Raw genomic sequence first — 18,250 nt, 5'->3', positions numbered from 1 at the left:
TCACTTGGGTTTTACACCTACAAAGGCCGTACTTGGTCAATCAAACTACTCCCCACATGTCAGAGAATCACATTAACCAAGATCGACTCCAAACACCACTTTATCCCTACAGCTTTCCATTACTGCCCTCACTTATGTCAAAGAAACTTTATTCTGCCGATTTGCTTTTTACTTAGTTTGCACAAAGAGCCTTGGCTTTCAGGGTAGCTAATACTGAAGTAAGTGTACTAAGGGTGCCATCCAGAGGTACTTGGGTGCAGCACACTGCTCTGTGTCAGCAGGCTTGCTCAGTAGCAAGGGTCTAATTTATCTCTGTTTTCACGCAGACCTCCTTCACTGATACTGGTATCTGTGTGACATTGAGATGTGGATTCACAAATGCTGCCTGGTGATCTCCATCAATATCAAAGAAAAACCAACTGTTCAATCCTAATTCTCTCCTGTAGGGAGTTAATAGGATTACACAGATTGCAGATAAATAACCATGATATTACGAGCTACACACTTTCTTCCTCAGAATCCATCAGAATTATTTCATTTACTCATGTAAACTAAAATTGAGAGAGAGAAAACACTTGAAAACTAACTAACATTGCAGAGAGTCAATGTCAAGCACCATTCCCACAGCCCACTGACATCAAATTACAGACATGGTTACTAAACCATGCATACTGCAAGGAGGTATAGCTAAAAAGAGTCCAAATGTTAAATGTAGGGATCGATGTCTGCATTGCATTTGGAGTCACCCTGAGTTGACTTCAGCATTTCCTGAGCAGCACATAGTGGCTTCATTTTCCACTGGGCACCCTTGGACTATGTCATATTTATAACTGCACTCAAATCTTCCACCAGGAGCTGCCAAAAGCAACTATTGATAACTCTTCTGTCAGTGAACACACATGGTATAAGGGAAACTGTTGATCACAGCCTGAACCTTTGATCAACCATCTGAGGCAAGAAACGAGTCAGCTGAGGGAGCACAGGTGAAGATAATTCAGCTGTGCTATCAGAAGGGGTGGAGCTTGACTAAACCTCTCCTAGATCCCATTTAAGGGCTGACCACCACTAAGATATCATTTCTTTCTGGGGATTGTTCCTTTGTGGAGTTTTTGTGGCAAGCCTCATCATTAGAAAACATCCAGCTCAACTGGAACTCTCAGCACTGGTGAGTCTTTTCTTAGATACCCTCTGGCTATCCATTTACCCTGTAATTACAACTATACAATTGTATTATTCCAACTATACTCATGGTGATGGAGGAACCTGCATGGAGAAGGGTCTGAAGGGCCATTAGAAAGAGGTGAGTGGATCTACAGAAGCTTGCAATGGTTGAGGCAAGGAATGGAAAGATAGCTCTCATGTTCCAGACTTCTCTGTGCTGCAAATATGTGTATAGAAAAGAGAAGACATACAGAGCCTAACATTGATGGCAAATGGGTGCCACCAACAGGTAAAAATCTGGAAAAGGCACAGAAAAGAAACAGGTCTCATGCATTCAACCTGAAGCACTGTTCAGTAGGCGCACCAAGTTTGAAGCTATCTCTTCTTTTAGAAATCAACATGTTGCGTAAGAATCAAGAGTCCGGTGCAGTTTGGCCAAAAGGCAAGTGGAAAAATCACTGAGTACGGTTGTTTCCCCTCTTTCCACAATTACCTGGGTGGAGTAAAGGGTGTAGGGAGCACACTGACCTGTACTTCCCTGTCCGCACCTGCACACCCCTCATCCCGCACTGCTGGGCGCCTCCGACGTCGCTCACGATATCATCTCCAATCATGATGGCCTGTCAGAGCAGTGAAATACGGAAAAATCGGTGTCAAGAGAATTTTATTTCGGCCATGCTTCACACTCCTTTGACATAATAAACAGCTTGATTTGATGTTTAATACTGCCATCAGACAAATTAAACAAGATAAGATTGTCATCGTATTGATTAAATGTCACTCTACCTTGAATATAATTCAGGCGATAGCTCCTTGAGCAATATACTGGTGTGGTATATGTCTGTACAATTTGTGATCCATCACGAAAATCAAAGTGATGTGGCACACAGTTCCAAGCAAATGTTGAATTTTATGAAGTTAGTCTTGTTCCATTCCTAACCACGCGTTTATGTTCTGCTCCAAGTAGTTTAAATTAAGCTCATCTTTTTAAACATTTCCTTAAAATTGGTATTCTAAGAGCTAGGCACAACCTTAAGCCTGTGATCACTGGAACGTGTAACTTGCAGAGCTTGATTCTGAGCTATTTTCAGGTTCATATAAAAATTTGGCAAGTCTTCCATGAGTGCAAAATCTAATTTATCGATTTGTGCACAACGTGGCTAATAAACTCAACTGAGCACACTACCAGGGAAAAAAAAAAAAAAAAAAAAAAAAGGCAAAGTGTAGGTAAAAGTAAGGAAAGCATTGCTTTTCATACTAAAAAAACTGCCTTTACATTTTGAAAGCAGAAGTCCTTCCCAGCAGGCATAATCTCAGTGACCACTCCAGCTAACCATCAAGGTTGGAAAAGACCTACAGGATCATCCAGTCCAACCATCCACCTATCGCCAATAGTTCTCACTAACCCACGTCTCTCAACAGCGTTTAAGCTTTCCTTAAAGACATTCCAGGACTGTTGACTCCATCACCTCTCAGGCAGATGCTCCTGCTTGATCAGGGGTACATCCATCTTCCCAAAATTTAGGTAGCAAAGAGGCAATGCAATTTACTCACAGTCTACCTGTCGTTTAAGAGACAGCAGCCTTACTATCCAGATCCAGAAAAGCTGAAGCCAAAACTGCTAGATCATCAAATCTAACCTCTCTTACAGCATACACCTCTTATTTTCACTGAGGAACCTCTCCTACTGAGCCCAGCAGCCTGAGTTTCATCAGGATGCAGGTTATGCTTGCTGAAGGATGTCCTGCAGGGAAGCATCCAGCCTTGGTGTGTGGACATCAAAATACAGGTTAGTTACAACACTAACAAAAAGCTTTTGCATGTGATTTTTGCCTGGCTTTACCTGGTTTCAGCATTCAGTCAAAATGCTGTCAGGTAGGGAGCTGCTTTGGGACTGAGCCATGGGTACTGTGCATAGGCCTGGGCCCTGACTATGCAGCTGGAAGGATGAGATCAGTTCCTTCTATCATCTCTGTTTCAACAAAAAGCACAGTTCCCACTCCATAAGCTGTCTGCTGGGTGGGACTAAGTTAAATACATAGAAATCTAAAAGCACTTAGGCTCCAGAGATATTTTTATTCATCATCTGATTACAATAACACCTTCTCCTACTTACTAAACAGCACATGAAGGAAGTATAAGGATATACCCAAAGCCCATCTAAACAGATTATTTTGTGTGAGCCTTCATGTACCTAACTGAGATAGGTACATGCACATCTGGAACAGCTTCAGCTGATAAAACACAAATCCTCTTTTGAGTAATGCATCAGGTACAGCATACAAGATTACATACAGTAGCTACCGGCCCAGTTCATCTTTCATGTTGTTTTTAAATACCATTCATGTGAAGGATTATCATCATCCCTCAGGTGATGGGATGTAATAGGCCATCCCTGCAAGTCAAGGCTCATTTGTCTGGTTCCACGCTGAAGCAGTTTGTTTTGAAGCAGTTTATATATGCATTCATTCTGCCTAGGAGCAAAACCTCCGCAATCACCCTTTGAGAGCCTCTCTAAGGAGCAAGGAGACAAAGACTCATGGGAACACAGAACTGGGGAAATGTGGCCATAGGGAAGGAGCAGCAGGAGGCTTTGGGACAGATGGCATTGCCCACAAACTGCTTCAAAGCCACCACACATCGGAGGGCTCAAACCTTTTACATCCTTTCATTACTGGATGATTTTCCATACCTACTCTCCTTATGGAAACACACGTGCTCCCAGAAAGATGCAAGGTTCCCTGCAGATAGCTCACCTTTCCCTACCGCTGCACCAAACAGGCGTGAAATGTGGAAGGGTTGATTTCAAGTAACGAGTAAATAAAGCATATGTACGTAGATGAAGAAAACAGAACGATGGGAGTGATTACATTTCTCAAAGCAGCTTGGGGGAACACTGGTAACACTCATTGGCTGAGTGCAGTTTTGCCAGTTTCTGTGTTTTTTTCCTGCTTTTTTTTCTTTCCCCTCTCATTTGTGTGTATATCCTTTGTTTTCACTCCTGGTTCCTTAAAACACTGGAAATGAATGTGTTCAGAACACAGGAAAGGGCAGAGCAGGGTGGCTCTGAGCCATGGGGAGAAGCTCGCTCACCAGGGCTGTATTTCACTCCATCTAGGCAAGTTTTCCTGCAAGACACACAGCAGTTCTGCAAGTGCAGCTGCACATGAGCAGCGATGCCTGTCCAGGCCAGCTTGTGGCATACGCATACCAAAATGTACTCCAGCCCCGGGGGATTTCACAGATTTACTATCGGTGAAGGGCAATAATCACTAAAGGAGGAGCAATTATTCCCAAATCATTTAGGATTTAAAAAATCATTGGCAAGAAGATAGAGGTCAAAAGGTGCGCTGTCAAGGGAAATAAAAAAAACTCTACCTGTCAAACCTGGGTTTAACTTCCTCTCTGACTGCAATACGGTAAGAAGAGAAAGAAATATAAAACTGAAAGGTCACGTACCCGCTGAAAGCAGGAATCAAAAGATCCCCATTTGGGTTCACATTTTACATGGGGTCCACACCATTCATCCATTCAATCAGTCTGGGGAAGGTGCTGTTTTAAGTCAACTAAAAGGAAATACTACAAAGGACAAGACTGCAGTGAGATGTCTCTCTGGCTGTAAGAAAATCATTAAAGAATTGAGATGGGTGTAATCCATATTTCCCTAAGCCGTACAGCTGATGAGAGACAGTGTGTGGCTGTACACATATGATAAATAAAGCAGATGTGTGCCATTGCTACTGAATAGCTCCAGACAAAGTAGCCCTTATTCCCCACTACCTGTGCTGCAATGCAGGGAGGAGCTCACACGCAGTATGTTAGAAGCTGAAGTCCATGGAAGGTGCAAACATGAAGACTCAAAGAGGGAAGCATGCTTCAGTAGAGTATTTAACACAATGAATGATTCTAGAGCCAAACGCATTTAAGCCATAGCAGATTTTTGCTACAGGCTCAATAACCAAGCTAAGTGTGCCAACAAAGTGAAAATGAAATGAAATAAAATAAAGCTGCTGCACAAAATCTTGATGTGTTAAGAGCCTTTGCCCAAGAAGTATGATGCATTTACCTTTCTCCCTATTCCCCATGGCCCAGCTGGTAATCTTCTAGGCTTCAAGATCCCATAATTCTGTTAATTACATTTCTATCCAGGCTGTGCAAACATCAAACACACATAGGGCACCACTCGTGGCCTCTGACCCCACAGAGTTTGTACAACAAGGCAGGTGAAACAGAAAAAGAAACACATGACACCTCTGGGGCAGATTTGCAAAGGTGCTGAGACCCGCCAGGCCAGTGAAACATAGAATCATAGAACGGTTTAGGTTGGAAGGGACCTCAAGGATCATGAAGCTCCAACCCCCATGCTACATGCAGGGCTGCCAACCTCCATATCTAATACCAGACCAGGCTGCCCAGGGCCCCATCCAACCTGGCCTTGAGCACCCCCAGGGATGGATGGGGCATCCACAGCCTCTCCATACAGCTGTGCCAGCATCTCACCACTCTCTTGGTAAACAACTTCCCCCTGAGAGTGCTTGTAACTTCATGTGTCCATTTAACTCTTCTTCCTGAGATGGAGAACCTTCCCATTATCCCAGTGATGGTGGAAGGGATGGCTGCACAGCAGCAGATCTCAGGGTGACCCCGCTCTGCTCTCACGCACTGCTGACCCCCACCCAATGTGTGCAGGTGGCAGAAATGGAACTGGTTAACTACTGGGGGTTTATGCACTCCAGTATGACCCGCTATAACTCTGAGCAAAGCAGGACAATTTACTATAGATAGAACGTCTTTATGATTATATAAAACTAGGGGAACCTTAACGTTATTTAGGTTTTATTGTAAAGCTGTAAAAATCACCCACTGTTACAGCTGCCTTAAAACATACGAATTAGGTATCTAGGTAACCTTTAAGATGTGTTATTCTTTGTCATACTACTGAATCATAAGACAAATCTGGTTACCTCTAAGAGGTTTAAATTTCCAATCTATTAAAGTAATACTGGCAATCTGTTATTTCTAGGCCATTGAGGAAAGGTTAAAATGAAAATTGGACTTCAGGGAGTTCCTCCCATTCTAAGTGCAGGCTGAAAACATCTCAGCAGCAGAAGGTAAAGTCAGGGTCTCAGTAAGAAGCAGTTACCAAGGGAAATGACTGGTGATAACTTTATTGATTAAAGCGGCTTGAGAAATTTCAGGTTTGCCACTGTCTAGTATTACTGCGGTGAGACGGCTTTATTAAAAAGATATTCCCCATTAAAAGTCAGGTAAAAGAAAATTGTAATATGTTTTCCAAAGCTCAGCTCATCTAGAATAGTTTAATGGATTAAATGCATTCCACAGGTGGAATAAATTACTGGCAAACATTTTATGAAGGTAAAGGCAAGTAAAGCCAGTCCTCGTCTTGCCATTACAGAGACATAAAGCTCAGTTGGGAGACAGACTGAAACGTAACACAATGTGCTACTGATTAAGGAACTTATTGAACAATATACCCTGAGTTTTTATTATTTTGTATGACTAATACAACCCCCCAAAAAATGTGCCTCAAAAGAACATTAAAGTTGCAAAGTTAAACACTCAGGAGTTAGGAAAATCTACATGCTCTGCTGTAGTTTGTTGTAGGTTGCCCAAGGAGGCTGTGGATGCCCCATCCCTGCAGGATTCAAGGCCAGGCTGGATGTGGCTCTGGGCAGCCTGGGCTGCTGGTTGGTGACCCTGCACACAGCAGGGGGTTGGAACTGGATGATCATTGTGGTCCTTTTCAACCCAGGCCATTCTGTCACATCATCTACCTAGGGCAAGCAATGGCACTACGCAGAGCCTTAGAAAAGCCCAGAGCAGCATTCCATTCACATCTCATACAAGCAGAATGAAAACAAATCTTCATGCCTCTGATTGAGAGGCATAGAATCCAAGGGCTGAGCTATGTATGTGGGCTTTTTTCTTTTTTTCCCCTTTGTTCTTTTTTTTCCAGCTATTTTTTTCTTCAAATGCCATTCTGTTTCTGAAATGGATTTTTTTGGCTTGTTGGTTGGATGAATGGATTGAGTAATTGCTCAATATCTAAGATATTTTGTTCAGGCTGAGCTATCATGTTATTGGGAAGATATTGACAAACTGAAGGCAGTAGAGAAAAGAGCCCCACGCTGGGTTAGGGGGCAGAGAGGCTGAACCACAAGGAAAGTTACTGAGAGCTAAACACATAATTTTAGTAAGAGAAAGCCACTGTAATGATAAGGAATCTGAAGGCAATTGGAAGATGAAAACATCCAGGAAGAAAAGCAGTTATTTTTTGATTGTTACCTGGAGTAAAATGAAAAGAAGGATATATTGTTTAAATGGAGATTGTTTCATTGAATGCCAGAAAAAGTTGCCTGCCCATGAGATCTACTAAGCTGTGAATACTGTCCCTAAGGAACTTTTAAAAACCTCGTTGTTTGCTCACTTAAAAACTCTCTGGACAAAACGTGGATAAACATGGAGCAGGGAACATTCCTGCTTGGGGAAAGAGATGGATGAGATGGCCTACTAGGTCTTTTCCATCTTCTCATTCTATAATAAAGTAAAACTCAAGCACACAGTGAATTACAGGGCCATAATTTCATCTCCAGGCTCCAGGGACCTACAAGCCACCCAAACTTCACTCCTGTTGTTTATGATGTCACCAGAAGCCTGTGATGGAGTTATTACCTTGTAATTCACTGCCGTCTGTTAGTCATTTCATACTCATCCTTGTGTCCTGTCCGACATAACAATAGATCAGTAAAGAGGGCACAACTACAGAGAGGTAAAAAGTGGCCCATGCTAAGGAAGCAGGGAGCATCTCCCACACTCAATGTGTTTCTGGAAAGCCTGGTGAAACCAGTAACATGAGAGGGGATTGGGCCAGTCAGTGCTTCCTGTCTTTCCCTTTAAGAAGCAGCAAATGTGACAGCAAAGGAAATAACATTTTAGCTGCAATTCCCCCTCGCTGCAGCCCTCAGAATAGCTGTTATCTCTTGAAGCACAACATCTCCCATCATTCAGAACCATTACCTGCTCTGGTGGAACTCCCATTTCTGCTAGGGCTGACTCAAAGAAAGCTTTTGCTGGTTTTCCCACTACTTCGGCTTGAACATCACAAGCATACTGGAAAATAAAAAGAGAGGGAGACATAGATAACACTATTAAGATCAGAAAAGGATTTGTTCAACTCCGTAGCTCCAGCCAAGTGTATAAAAAGTATGTGATTATTGATCTTCACCCTTAAATAACACAGTGGGTTAGCAGATGAAGATTACTATCTGGTAGCTTAGATAACAGGAGTGTGCAGCACTCTCTGCCAAAAGAGAAAGTCTTCTTGAAGCATCTCGAGCTACAAACCCCTTTGATTCTCTGTTGTGACAGCAGCCTATCGAGTCAGTTCCAGAACCCCTCCAGTTTGTAAGAACCTCACTCCGACAGAAATAACACATAACCCTCACACTGAAAGATGTGGAGAGTTCATTCAATCTCCCTGCACACTTGTAATGGCTAAACTGTGTTGAAAAGCCTTGTTCTCCAGCAGTGTGCTGAAAACTTGTGTACATAAAGCATTTCCAGCTTGTTCCATGATGATGAAAAGTCCAGACTTTTGGGGGAAGGCAGAAAATCTCTCCAAAACTCATAGTGATACAAATGAATGTGCTGCAAGCATACATTACATCCACTATCTTCTGTGCTTGTGTACTTGCCTACACTGTTTTTTTATCCACATTCACTCAGTATGAATTGCTTTAGAACCTCTCTGCAAGCCCATAGAAAGGAGAGTAATGACTGTCCCCTTCTCTCACCCTTAGGTCAGTTTATCTACTGGGTTCTGCACAGGCTTTGGCTTAAAAACAGACTGCACATAAGTATCTTGCTGAGTAAGGACTCTGTGCTGTAAATCGCTAAGGGCAAGGGGACTGTGTTAAAAATGCTATGCCAAAAAGCAATGGACTTTCTGTTTTTTCTTGGATATCTTACATAAAACATACCATGTTTTTGTTTTTCAGTTCCTTCTCACAAGAGCCTCGCTTCCAATAAAGATACCATGATGGTAAAAGTTCACATTTTAAATACAGAAAAAAAAATGAATAATATAAATCCAGTCATCTTTAGAATGCAGCAAAGGTGCTTCAATCTGTGGTAACTTCCTCCACCAAGGAGAGTAATTACAGATGATGACCCATATTCATGCCAGTGACTCTTTAACAAGGCGCACAGAGCGAGTAAGCATAATGCAAGCTATAAAATACCTCTAATGCCTTCATATATGCTCCAACATCAAGTTTCAGACCATCAGTTTCTTTATAGTAGCGTCTGGAAATGAAAGTGATAAAGTTCCAATGAAATGAAAACGTTGGCAGTTAAATCCAAAGAAACTACATTTTATTATTTCTCTGCCTATACAGATGTCCATATGGCCGCAACAAAAAGTCAAGTCATCAGAAACTCTGAAGCCTTAAATTAGCACCAGGAATTAAGTAAAGGGCAGGCTCAGCACTGCGCAAAGATTTCAGACCAGGCGCCCATCTGGCATCTGGGACATGACTCTACTCATCCAAAGGTATTTCCTCAAGTTTATATTGGGGATGAAGTTGCCCCATTTTCTACTTCACAGATTACCAGTTTCTCACAGAGGACAGCAGACACATTGCTCTTGTTTTGGTCAGAGGCAGAGGGACCCCTTGGTAGATGCAAGACCTCCTTCAGTAAATCTGGAAGGAGGCCCCAGACAGGCGACCACAATTGCTTGTTATCAGCTTTTACCCGCCTTTACTTTTATCAGGACTGAGAAAGTCCTCAAAACTAGATTTAACTCCTTCCAAAAATGTTGCTATTGCTATGAAATTCTCAATATTAATTACTGTATTTATGGCCTTTTTCTGGAATAACCATTCATGTTAATACAGGTCTTCTAAGCTCTCCTGATCAGGGTAAAGATGGGTTTCTGTATGACAGGAAAAAAGAAGTAGGATGAGCAGTCAGTTAAGATTTTATGCCTTATCCTTCTGCCATTTTCGATTATTCAGCACAGCCTCCTTTTAAAATGACCACTTGACCTTTGCTAGAACAGCCATTAACCTTCTATAGTCTAGCGTAAACAGCTTAATTTTCTGACAGTGGCATGACAGAAGAAATTACAAAGCCAATTCCCACTCTCAGCCCAAAACAGATGCTAAATGTAAATCACTCCGTTTTCAAGAGGAGGGCATTCTGCTTCACTGACTCCAATGCTTTCCTTTTCCATGGAATGAACTCAAACTTTAACAGAAATCAACCTGCTTGCTCCAGGTAGAGGAGTTGTTAAGGTCCTAATAACACTGACTCTGCACATGAACAACAAAGCTGACTTGTGGTTTGTTGGGTTTTCTTTCCGCATGACTCTTGGCATCGATGGTGCGTCTTAGCTATAAACTGTTAAGCAATTCATCCAGTTTATAATCTCCATTCATCGGGTCTGAGAACTTATGACACAAAGCCTGGTTACTTTACATATGTTACCCATTGTGCTGTTGGCTTATAATGGCTTTTCCTTATCCTTCCAACAGAAATAACTATGGACTTTATTTCCCTGGTTTATAGGATCAGAACATGAGAGTGAAAGGATTGGCAACACAATGGATTTAACTGATAACATCTACCTTCTGGATCAATAACCCACAAACTCAGAAGGGCTTTCACGCTCATTATGGTCTATTGAACCTCTGAAAGAAAGTCTCTGTGGTTTCCTCAAACTAAACATGCATATTCTTTTTTAAGTCCATACAGATAAAAATAACCACACAGATAGCCCCCAGCTGCACTACAGTTTTGGTGGAGTCTGGGCCTTGCAGAAAAAGGACCAGCAACAACTGAAATTCAAAAGATGGGTCTTATCCCATTGAGTGCTGCATCCATATTACCCTTTACCTTCTCACTTCGGTTTCTCCTTGTGTCTCTGGAAAGGATACAATAAAAAGTGACTCAAGACAGGAGGCCAAGTTTAGTGACTGAATTATGATCCTTAGTGATTCACTGAGGATCTCTCATCGACAGATACCTCAACAGGTCAGTCTCTCCATTTAGACACATCAATGAACCACTTGGAAGTTGGCAGTGTGAAAGCCTATGCCAGTATCTGGCTTCCACTAAGTAGAAAGGCATTGGGTGAAATTAAAGATTAGGAAGATAAGAGGGAAAAACAAGCAGTGCTCAACTCACCCTTTTCCAAGGGAGATCAAAACAGGCTTCTCCAATCCAATCAGAACTCTGAAAGCTTCATTCAGGTTTGCATAGGAGAAATTTTCGGCTGCATCTCCGATAGCCACACAGTTTGGGTTTGTTTTATCAATGTCAGCAAATTCAGGGACAAGATCTGAAGAAAAAGAAATCCACACATTCCTTACCATTTCATCTCCTACCTGAACTGGTGGTTTTCTTGTAGATTTGTGTTTCATTCATTACTCAACACATTAAAAAAAAATAAATACAAGTCTGAATCAAATAAATAAATGCAAGTCTGTTCTTCAGCCTCCTTTTATTCCTGGCTAAATCCTGCTATTCAGCACAAGGAGGAGAAAAATAAACTATTTCTCACTGTTGCCTGAGCTCCTGCCACCCACTTCTAAGTGGCTCAGTACACATAGACCTGGGGATAATCTGTTTGCAGAGAAGTTTGCACTTTACCTCCCACGCTATTATTTACTGCTCCTAAAAGACATCCCTGCAAAAGGGAAGCCTATTTGGCTGTTGTTTTGCCAAGTCACTCTATCAGCCTACCTTCACTGCACTACTGATGGAGATCACACTCAAACCATACTGTTACAGTTCAAGTTCTCAGTTCTCAAGCTAAGGGACTTCACTGCTTGATCACAAATGCCCACATTCCCCTGGGTTGTCCCCACCAAATCCCATTGGTGTCCCACCATCGTGCACCAGCAGATGTGGCCTCAGCCCACGCTCCTTCAGAAGGCGGCAGGCTGCTGGTGCTGGGGCAGTGACTTCATCCACAGAGATGTCAAAGCCCAAACCCTGCAGCTTCTTCACAAATTTCTCTCGGGTCGCTTGTGTTTCGTTAGTGCAGAACCGCAGCTTTAGGCCGGACGCCTTGATTCTGTTGAGAAAAAGTAGCAGAAGGGTTAATTGGACACAGAAAAGGAGCTGGTAGATTCAGCTTTGCTAATCCACATAAAACATGGATAATTACAATAAAAAATGCAGGGATGACAACAGGAGCAGCATCCTTTACCATGACCATGTAGGCACCCCTACAATACACAGAATTAGAATCATAGAATGGCTTGGGTTGGAAGGGGCCTCAAGGATCGTGAAGCTCCAACACCGTGATTCAGGCAGGGCCACCAACCTCCATATCAGATACTAGACCTTAGGGCCCTACATATGCAGAGCCCCAGCATAACATGTGACTGGCATCTGGAGCAGAGCTAACATCACCATGGTGGCAGCACTGATGATGGAGATGGTACTCCGGATACCCCAGCCTGCCATTTTCAGATTCCCTCCATGTATCAAAAACCTCCAAATCCAGTTCTGTGTCATTAAAGCAGTCCTGGGATGTACCTACATACAAACTGCACAGCCATGAGCTGGTGCAATAGCACAATTAGCATTTTAACTTGGATTTACACCTTTCCACTCACTGGTCATCTGCTATAGCAATGTACTAAAAGGTCTAAATTGTGTTAGTTATAGCAAGAATATGTACATAACTATCGTTGAGACCTGGCACTGGGCTCATATAGGTTTACATACCGAGGTAAGTCTGAGATTAGGTTTATTAAATTGTTACTGAACTATTATTGTAGCTTTCTATTCTTGTGTTATATGTTAGGAAGAAAGATGGCTTTTCTATCAGGAAATCCCCTGCAACGTGGGTCCTTTTACTAAGTGAGAAGATCCCGACAGGTTGGTGCAAACACCAAACCCAGAGACAACACATCTGATATAAAACTCTCCATCTAAGGATTCTTAGAAACCCAGTCCTGACCCAGAGAGCCCCTTCTGCTCATTAAAGCTGCATGCCAACGTCTTCCTCGATAACACAGGTGATTCATTTCTTTCTTATTATTTGTCTTTCCTAATCATAGGTATGTGAATTATCAATTACACTTAGTGTTTAATTGCCCTTCATAAAGATAGCTTTTCTATTTGAAATTAGGCAGTTAATATATTGTAACTAATAGCATCCACTTGTACATTATAAATATATCTTCATTGATTGGAGCAGTGAATGTGAGATTTGCTCGCAAGTTAATGAAGCAATTGAGTGAAGAAGTGCAGGGTGTACCCAGGGAATAATTATTGTTAATGAATTATGATGTGACCTTCTCAGAACAATGAACAATCGGTGTGACAGCGAGATGACAGCGTTCCACATCTGTTATTCGAAACACGGTTTCAGCTGTAGTTAAAAAGCAAAGCAATGTAATTTGGATGCATAAACTTTTAATAGAGCGTGCTGTCGTTAAAGACTATATATGTATATATTCTAAAGGTAAAAAATAAAAGGACGTGATTCATGATTGCCTGGAAACAGACATTTGTTGAATAAGATAGCTCTCAAAAGCATCCTGGAATGCTAAACAAAAGAAAATGCAACAAAACCACTTGAATCTACAATGAAGAGTTACAGCTACATACAAACTTATTCAGTGAAAGCTCACCTGTTCTTCCCAAGCTGGTGTCCCTAAAAAAATCCCTCTGTGAGCTCTCTGCCAAATCCCTGTGTGATACAATCACACCCACTGGTAACTGTGTGATCAGGGCTGGCCCTTCAGTGCTCAGCATGCAGACCGTGATGGTTTTGTAAGGCTCTACTGCTGAGTTTCAGAGGAAACCCTGGGTTTCTGAGCTGATGCAGCAGCTAATGCTCACACGTTAAGAACCAGAAGCAGAGCATGTTACTGCGCCTTCTAGCATTGCCAAGTGTGGGGATAATGGAAGAAGAGGAAGAACAAAATTTGTGATGTGATGCTTTGTAAGATAAAGAGCAATGGATTCGATGCTTACAAGGAGAGAAAAACGGGCCCCAGTCCCAGAGCAGGAACAGGGGACCTTCAGTTTACCTGCATGCTCAAAGAACTGGCTTCTCAGGGTGTCACGAGTGCTAACAGAACTTCCAAGCCACAAATCATACTTAGAATCAAAGAATACTTGGACAGATGAGTACAGAACTAAAACATCAACAGGTGGGAAGGAAGACATCTTCCTATGCTTCACCACTTGGTCCCCAAACAACCATTCAGTCACCCAAGCAATCCCTAAATCTAGAACTCAGCACCAAGCACATCGTGAGGATGAGCACATGGGAAATAGGAAAATGAGGTTTGAATTCCAGCCCTGCACTGTCCCTCCTGCTGTACCAGCTCTTTGAACTGACCTTTACCTCATCCTGCCAGAGCAGGACAGGACGCTGAGTGACAATGTCCCACAATGCAATTACTGTGCGTCAGATGAGCCAGTCCCTTACAAATCACCTCGAACTTTACACATCTGCTGGCTGTCAGCATCTGCCAGGTTCACTCACCCGAAAATAATGAAAAAACTCTCATTATTGTTCCATAACAGGTAAAGTGTTAGGACAATTATTAGACATCCTGACTGACCTTGTGCAGACTTAACCAGCTGCCCTTGCCAACCTTTATGGGCAGCCCTTGGGCATATAAAACACAAAAGCTGTTCTTTTAGACAATGAAGAGGCTGTGACACCGGCAGGAAGAGAAATGGCCTGAGAATCCAGACTGAAAGCCATCACTCCTTCAATTTGCGCTGTCCCACAAACAGCAAAAGAAACTGAGGGCATAGTGAAGGCTAAACTTCGGCCTCTCCACCTCTGACCACCCTTTGGTCCAGTGAAAGGTTTTGCTAACGAAAGAGTTGAAATAATTCAAAAGGAAACCCCTGTAGGGCCATATTATATATACACACTGCATGGCTCGTGCACTGCCTTTTGAAGCAATGAAGAGTGGCCACCATCAGAGGGAAGTGCATTTGTTTCTCTGCTCCCCATAATTCACCTAGAAAATCACACACTGCTGTACAAAGAAGGCAAATATTCTTTTCTAGCCACAATAATTAGCCAGTTACATCATGAAGAGCCAGCTCAGGTCACACTAATTAATGACAGTCTTGGGCCTGGTCTTGCAATGTGGACAATGGTGAAATTCAAAATGGCCCCATTATCGAATAAGGACTCTGGAAACACCACTTGGAAATGCTTTGACAGCAAGAACTTAAATTGTTTAGTTGATGTTCAATGTCAACTTGAAAGCCTACCAACACCTTTAGATCAGTATCTAAATCCCTTAGTTTTTAAAGAAGTAGAGATACTGGGTTCCCATAAGAACACAAGGCCTGTCTAGTCCTGTATTTCCCACACGGGCTGCTTTCCTCTGATGCACCAAATATGGTTAGATACCAGAATTACTGAACACATCAAGTCCAATCAAAATCAAGCTACCTTAGTCACTGCCATTCTTAGTTCTTACTAAGTTATTAGTAATTCTTAGTTACTTAGTAATTAGAATTACTTAGTAATTCTTAGTTATTAGTCATTCTTAGTTTGTATACAAACAGCACTTGTTTGTAATTAATGGATTCTGTTTTAAGTAAGTCAATTGCCAAAACGCTTCATTTAGCCTACTTTATCAATAAATAATTCACTGTCCCATGCCTTGCACTCTGCTTTAGAAGGTGCCACACGATTTCATAGCAAAGCTGCATTTCAGCAAGCCTTGTGTGACTTCAATATGGAAGTGATGAACTGCTAAGGACACAAATGCAGATACAAGCTTCCTCAAAGCAAGCAAAACTCAGTTGAGCATCTTTAGGCACCTGCAGAACCTCTCAGCTGACTTCTGCTCCATTCACTGTACTCTATAGCAGCAGCACAGCTAAGAGCTACTCCTGCCAGGGCATCGCCTGCAAAGACTATGTGTAATTTGAATGAAGGCCCCTGAGCCTAATGGTGATAATTAATGATGGCGGCATGGCTGAGGATATGCAAAGGATCTAGTTTGGTTCTTAAGGTTTCAGATCAAGTTCACTCAACATGAAAGATGGGAAAAAAAGTTACCCAGCAGCATTAAGCTGAGACAAGTCTCAAGTTCTAAGGTACTAAATGAGGCAGACGGCTGCTAATCCATTTCAGGATTAATCAGTATTTAGATAGTAGAAGAGCAAGTACTGTTAGTGGGTATCATGGTACTACATTTTATTCTTCACTGGTAAATATGAGTATGTCCCATAATTGTGCTGATGGATGGTAAATAGCTCAAGACCCTAAAGGTCCTTTCTAGGACCTCTTTGCTATCCCATGCCCTCAAGATGTAGCAAACCAAGAAACTTTGCTTTGCTTATCATCTGTTGCAACAAAGATTTCTTGCTCCCTGCCCTACCCACGCTTTCAGCTGGCTCTTTGTAAACCCACCACCATCCCACCCCAATACCCACATGCCGAATTGCTTTACAGTTCCCCTTCCACTTGTTCTGCTCACAATCCTCTCCTTGTCCCACTCCCCAGGTAGCTGACTTTAACATGACTGCCCAGCTGCTCCACAGCCTCCCCTCTCCCCAGATTTCCGCTGCTCTTTTCAGGGCCTCTGTAGAAGGCCCCACTCACAGATGCACTATACAGGCCAAACAACAGGATGTTGTAAAGGTCCAACTACTGTGTGCTTTTCATATGGATATGCTAATGGCCATACTATCAGCACACAGCTGTAAATGCAAATAGCAGAGCTCAGCTTGGGCATCTTTTATGGGTGTTTAACCACCTTCTGTCTTATAAGGGACCAACTCCCTATTATTTGGAAGAGAAAAAGGGAATAGCTCACCTCATGTCAATGCTATGTAAATCAATTAAGACAATAAGAGCACAGTACAGAGGTGCTGTTAAGGCTGGCTCCAACAGAAGGCTTTAAGTCACTGATGGCTTTCTCATCTGTCCCAAATGGCAGCCAGTGTCTGCCAGCTATCTGCACACACCCCAAAGAAGTGTGTTTCATTCAACTCCATTACGACTCAGTTACAACAGATGCATGTCACAGCAAACTAAGCAATCAGGGTTAAAAGTTAAGATAATTTGGCCCTTTGAAACAAGACATTTTTGGATTGTCTAGTCACATACATCTCCAATATCCCCACCTAAATGAGTGGGTTACTGTGTGTTTTGGCACCCTGAGTTATGGGTTAAAACCGTGGTGCCAATGCCCCTTGCCACACAGGTGTCTGTCTGCCATGGTTTGTCCAAGCATCAGAAGGATCCAGCTTCACCTCAGCACTACTTGACTGTACTGAAAGCTAAAACCAAAAACAAATGAGAAAACCGACCCCCTGCAGCCATCATAAACGTAAAGCAGACATGAAGTTAATTGCTGTAATGGTGTGGGAGACGATGCAGGAAGACAACAGGTCAGCCACCGCTTTGTGAGAGCTCATATCCACTATGAATCATCAGAATGGTGTTTGAGGACCACGGTGGGCTTTTAAGTTATACACATGCACCGAGAAATTTTAGACACATCTCTATGCAAAAGATTGTGTCAGAGAGAATTAGTGATGAAGTTCCTAACTATCTGCATTTATGGCTTCTTAATCGATACAAAAATGAATTCATTAGAAAAGAGCCACTTTTAGCTTTCATCCATCTCCATGAAACCACCCAGCCGTACAGTGACGCAGACACTAACATTAATGATCAGCTCCTAATAGGATAATGAGTGAATAAGGATTTTAAGTGGTGTGAGCTAGAACAATTACCAACCTAATAGGCAGATAAATAAGGCTACTTGACTTTACTGAAAACAATCGTTCTTACCCACTTACATTGAATGACCTGAACAAAATGTGCTTTTTCTTTTTGCTTCCTGATGCCTTTCAATGGTGATTTGTGTTGTCCCCAGCTGCCATAGTCAGAACCACTTGTTGACACATCTAGCAGACCAGGTATATCCAAACTTGCCTCCCTGTTCCTAGCAGCTCCTTAAGAAACAAAAGTGGTGCTTGGAGCTGGGTGCCGCCATGCAGGGCAGCTGGGCAAAGTGCTTCACACAGAGGCACCACACTGTCCCCATCCTGAGCC

General features: G+C 42.4%; 1 protein-coding gene across 2 annotated transcripts in view; it reads right to left on the bottom strand.

Moving 5' to 3' along the window:
* LHPP (phospholysine phosphohistidine inorganic pyrophosphate phosphatase) overlaps positions 1–18,250 on the bottom strand; it is a 55,373-nt gene that overhangs the window by 35,208 nt on the left and 1,915 nt on the right. The window contains exons 2-6 of one of the 2 annotated variants that reach the window (XM_015867526.2): positions 12,075–12,262; positions 11,371–11,524; positions 9,423–9,486; positions 8,200–8,292; positions 1,690–1,781 (exon numbers count right to left, since the gene is read on the bottom strand). In XM_015867526.2, the coding sequence (XP_015723012.2) occupies positions 1,690–1,781; positions 8,200–8,292; positions 9,423–9,486; positions 11,371–11,524; positions 12,075–12,262 (591 nt within the window). The remainder of the gene's footprint in view (positions 1–1,689; positions 1,782–8,199; positions 8,293–9,422; positions 9,487–11,370; positions 11,525–12,074; positions 12,263–18,250) is intronic. The other variant, XM_085554843.1, reaches the window with a different exon arrangement.

Source organism: Coturnix japonica, chromosome 8 (assembly GCF_054131305.1).
Source record: "Coturnix japonica strain WE chromosome 8, WE-NBRP24, whole genome shotgun sequence".
Classification (NCBI taxonomy): domain Eukaryota; kingdom Metazoa; phylum Chordata; class Aves; order Galliformes; family Phasianidae; genus Coturnix; species Coturnix japonica.
The sequence above is the reverse complement of the archived record's forward strand: the minus strand, read 5'-3'. Positions and strand labels throughout refer to the sequence as shown.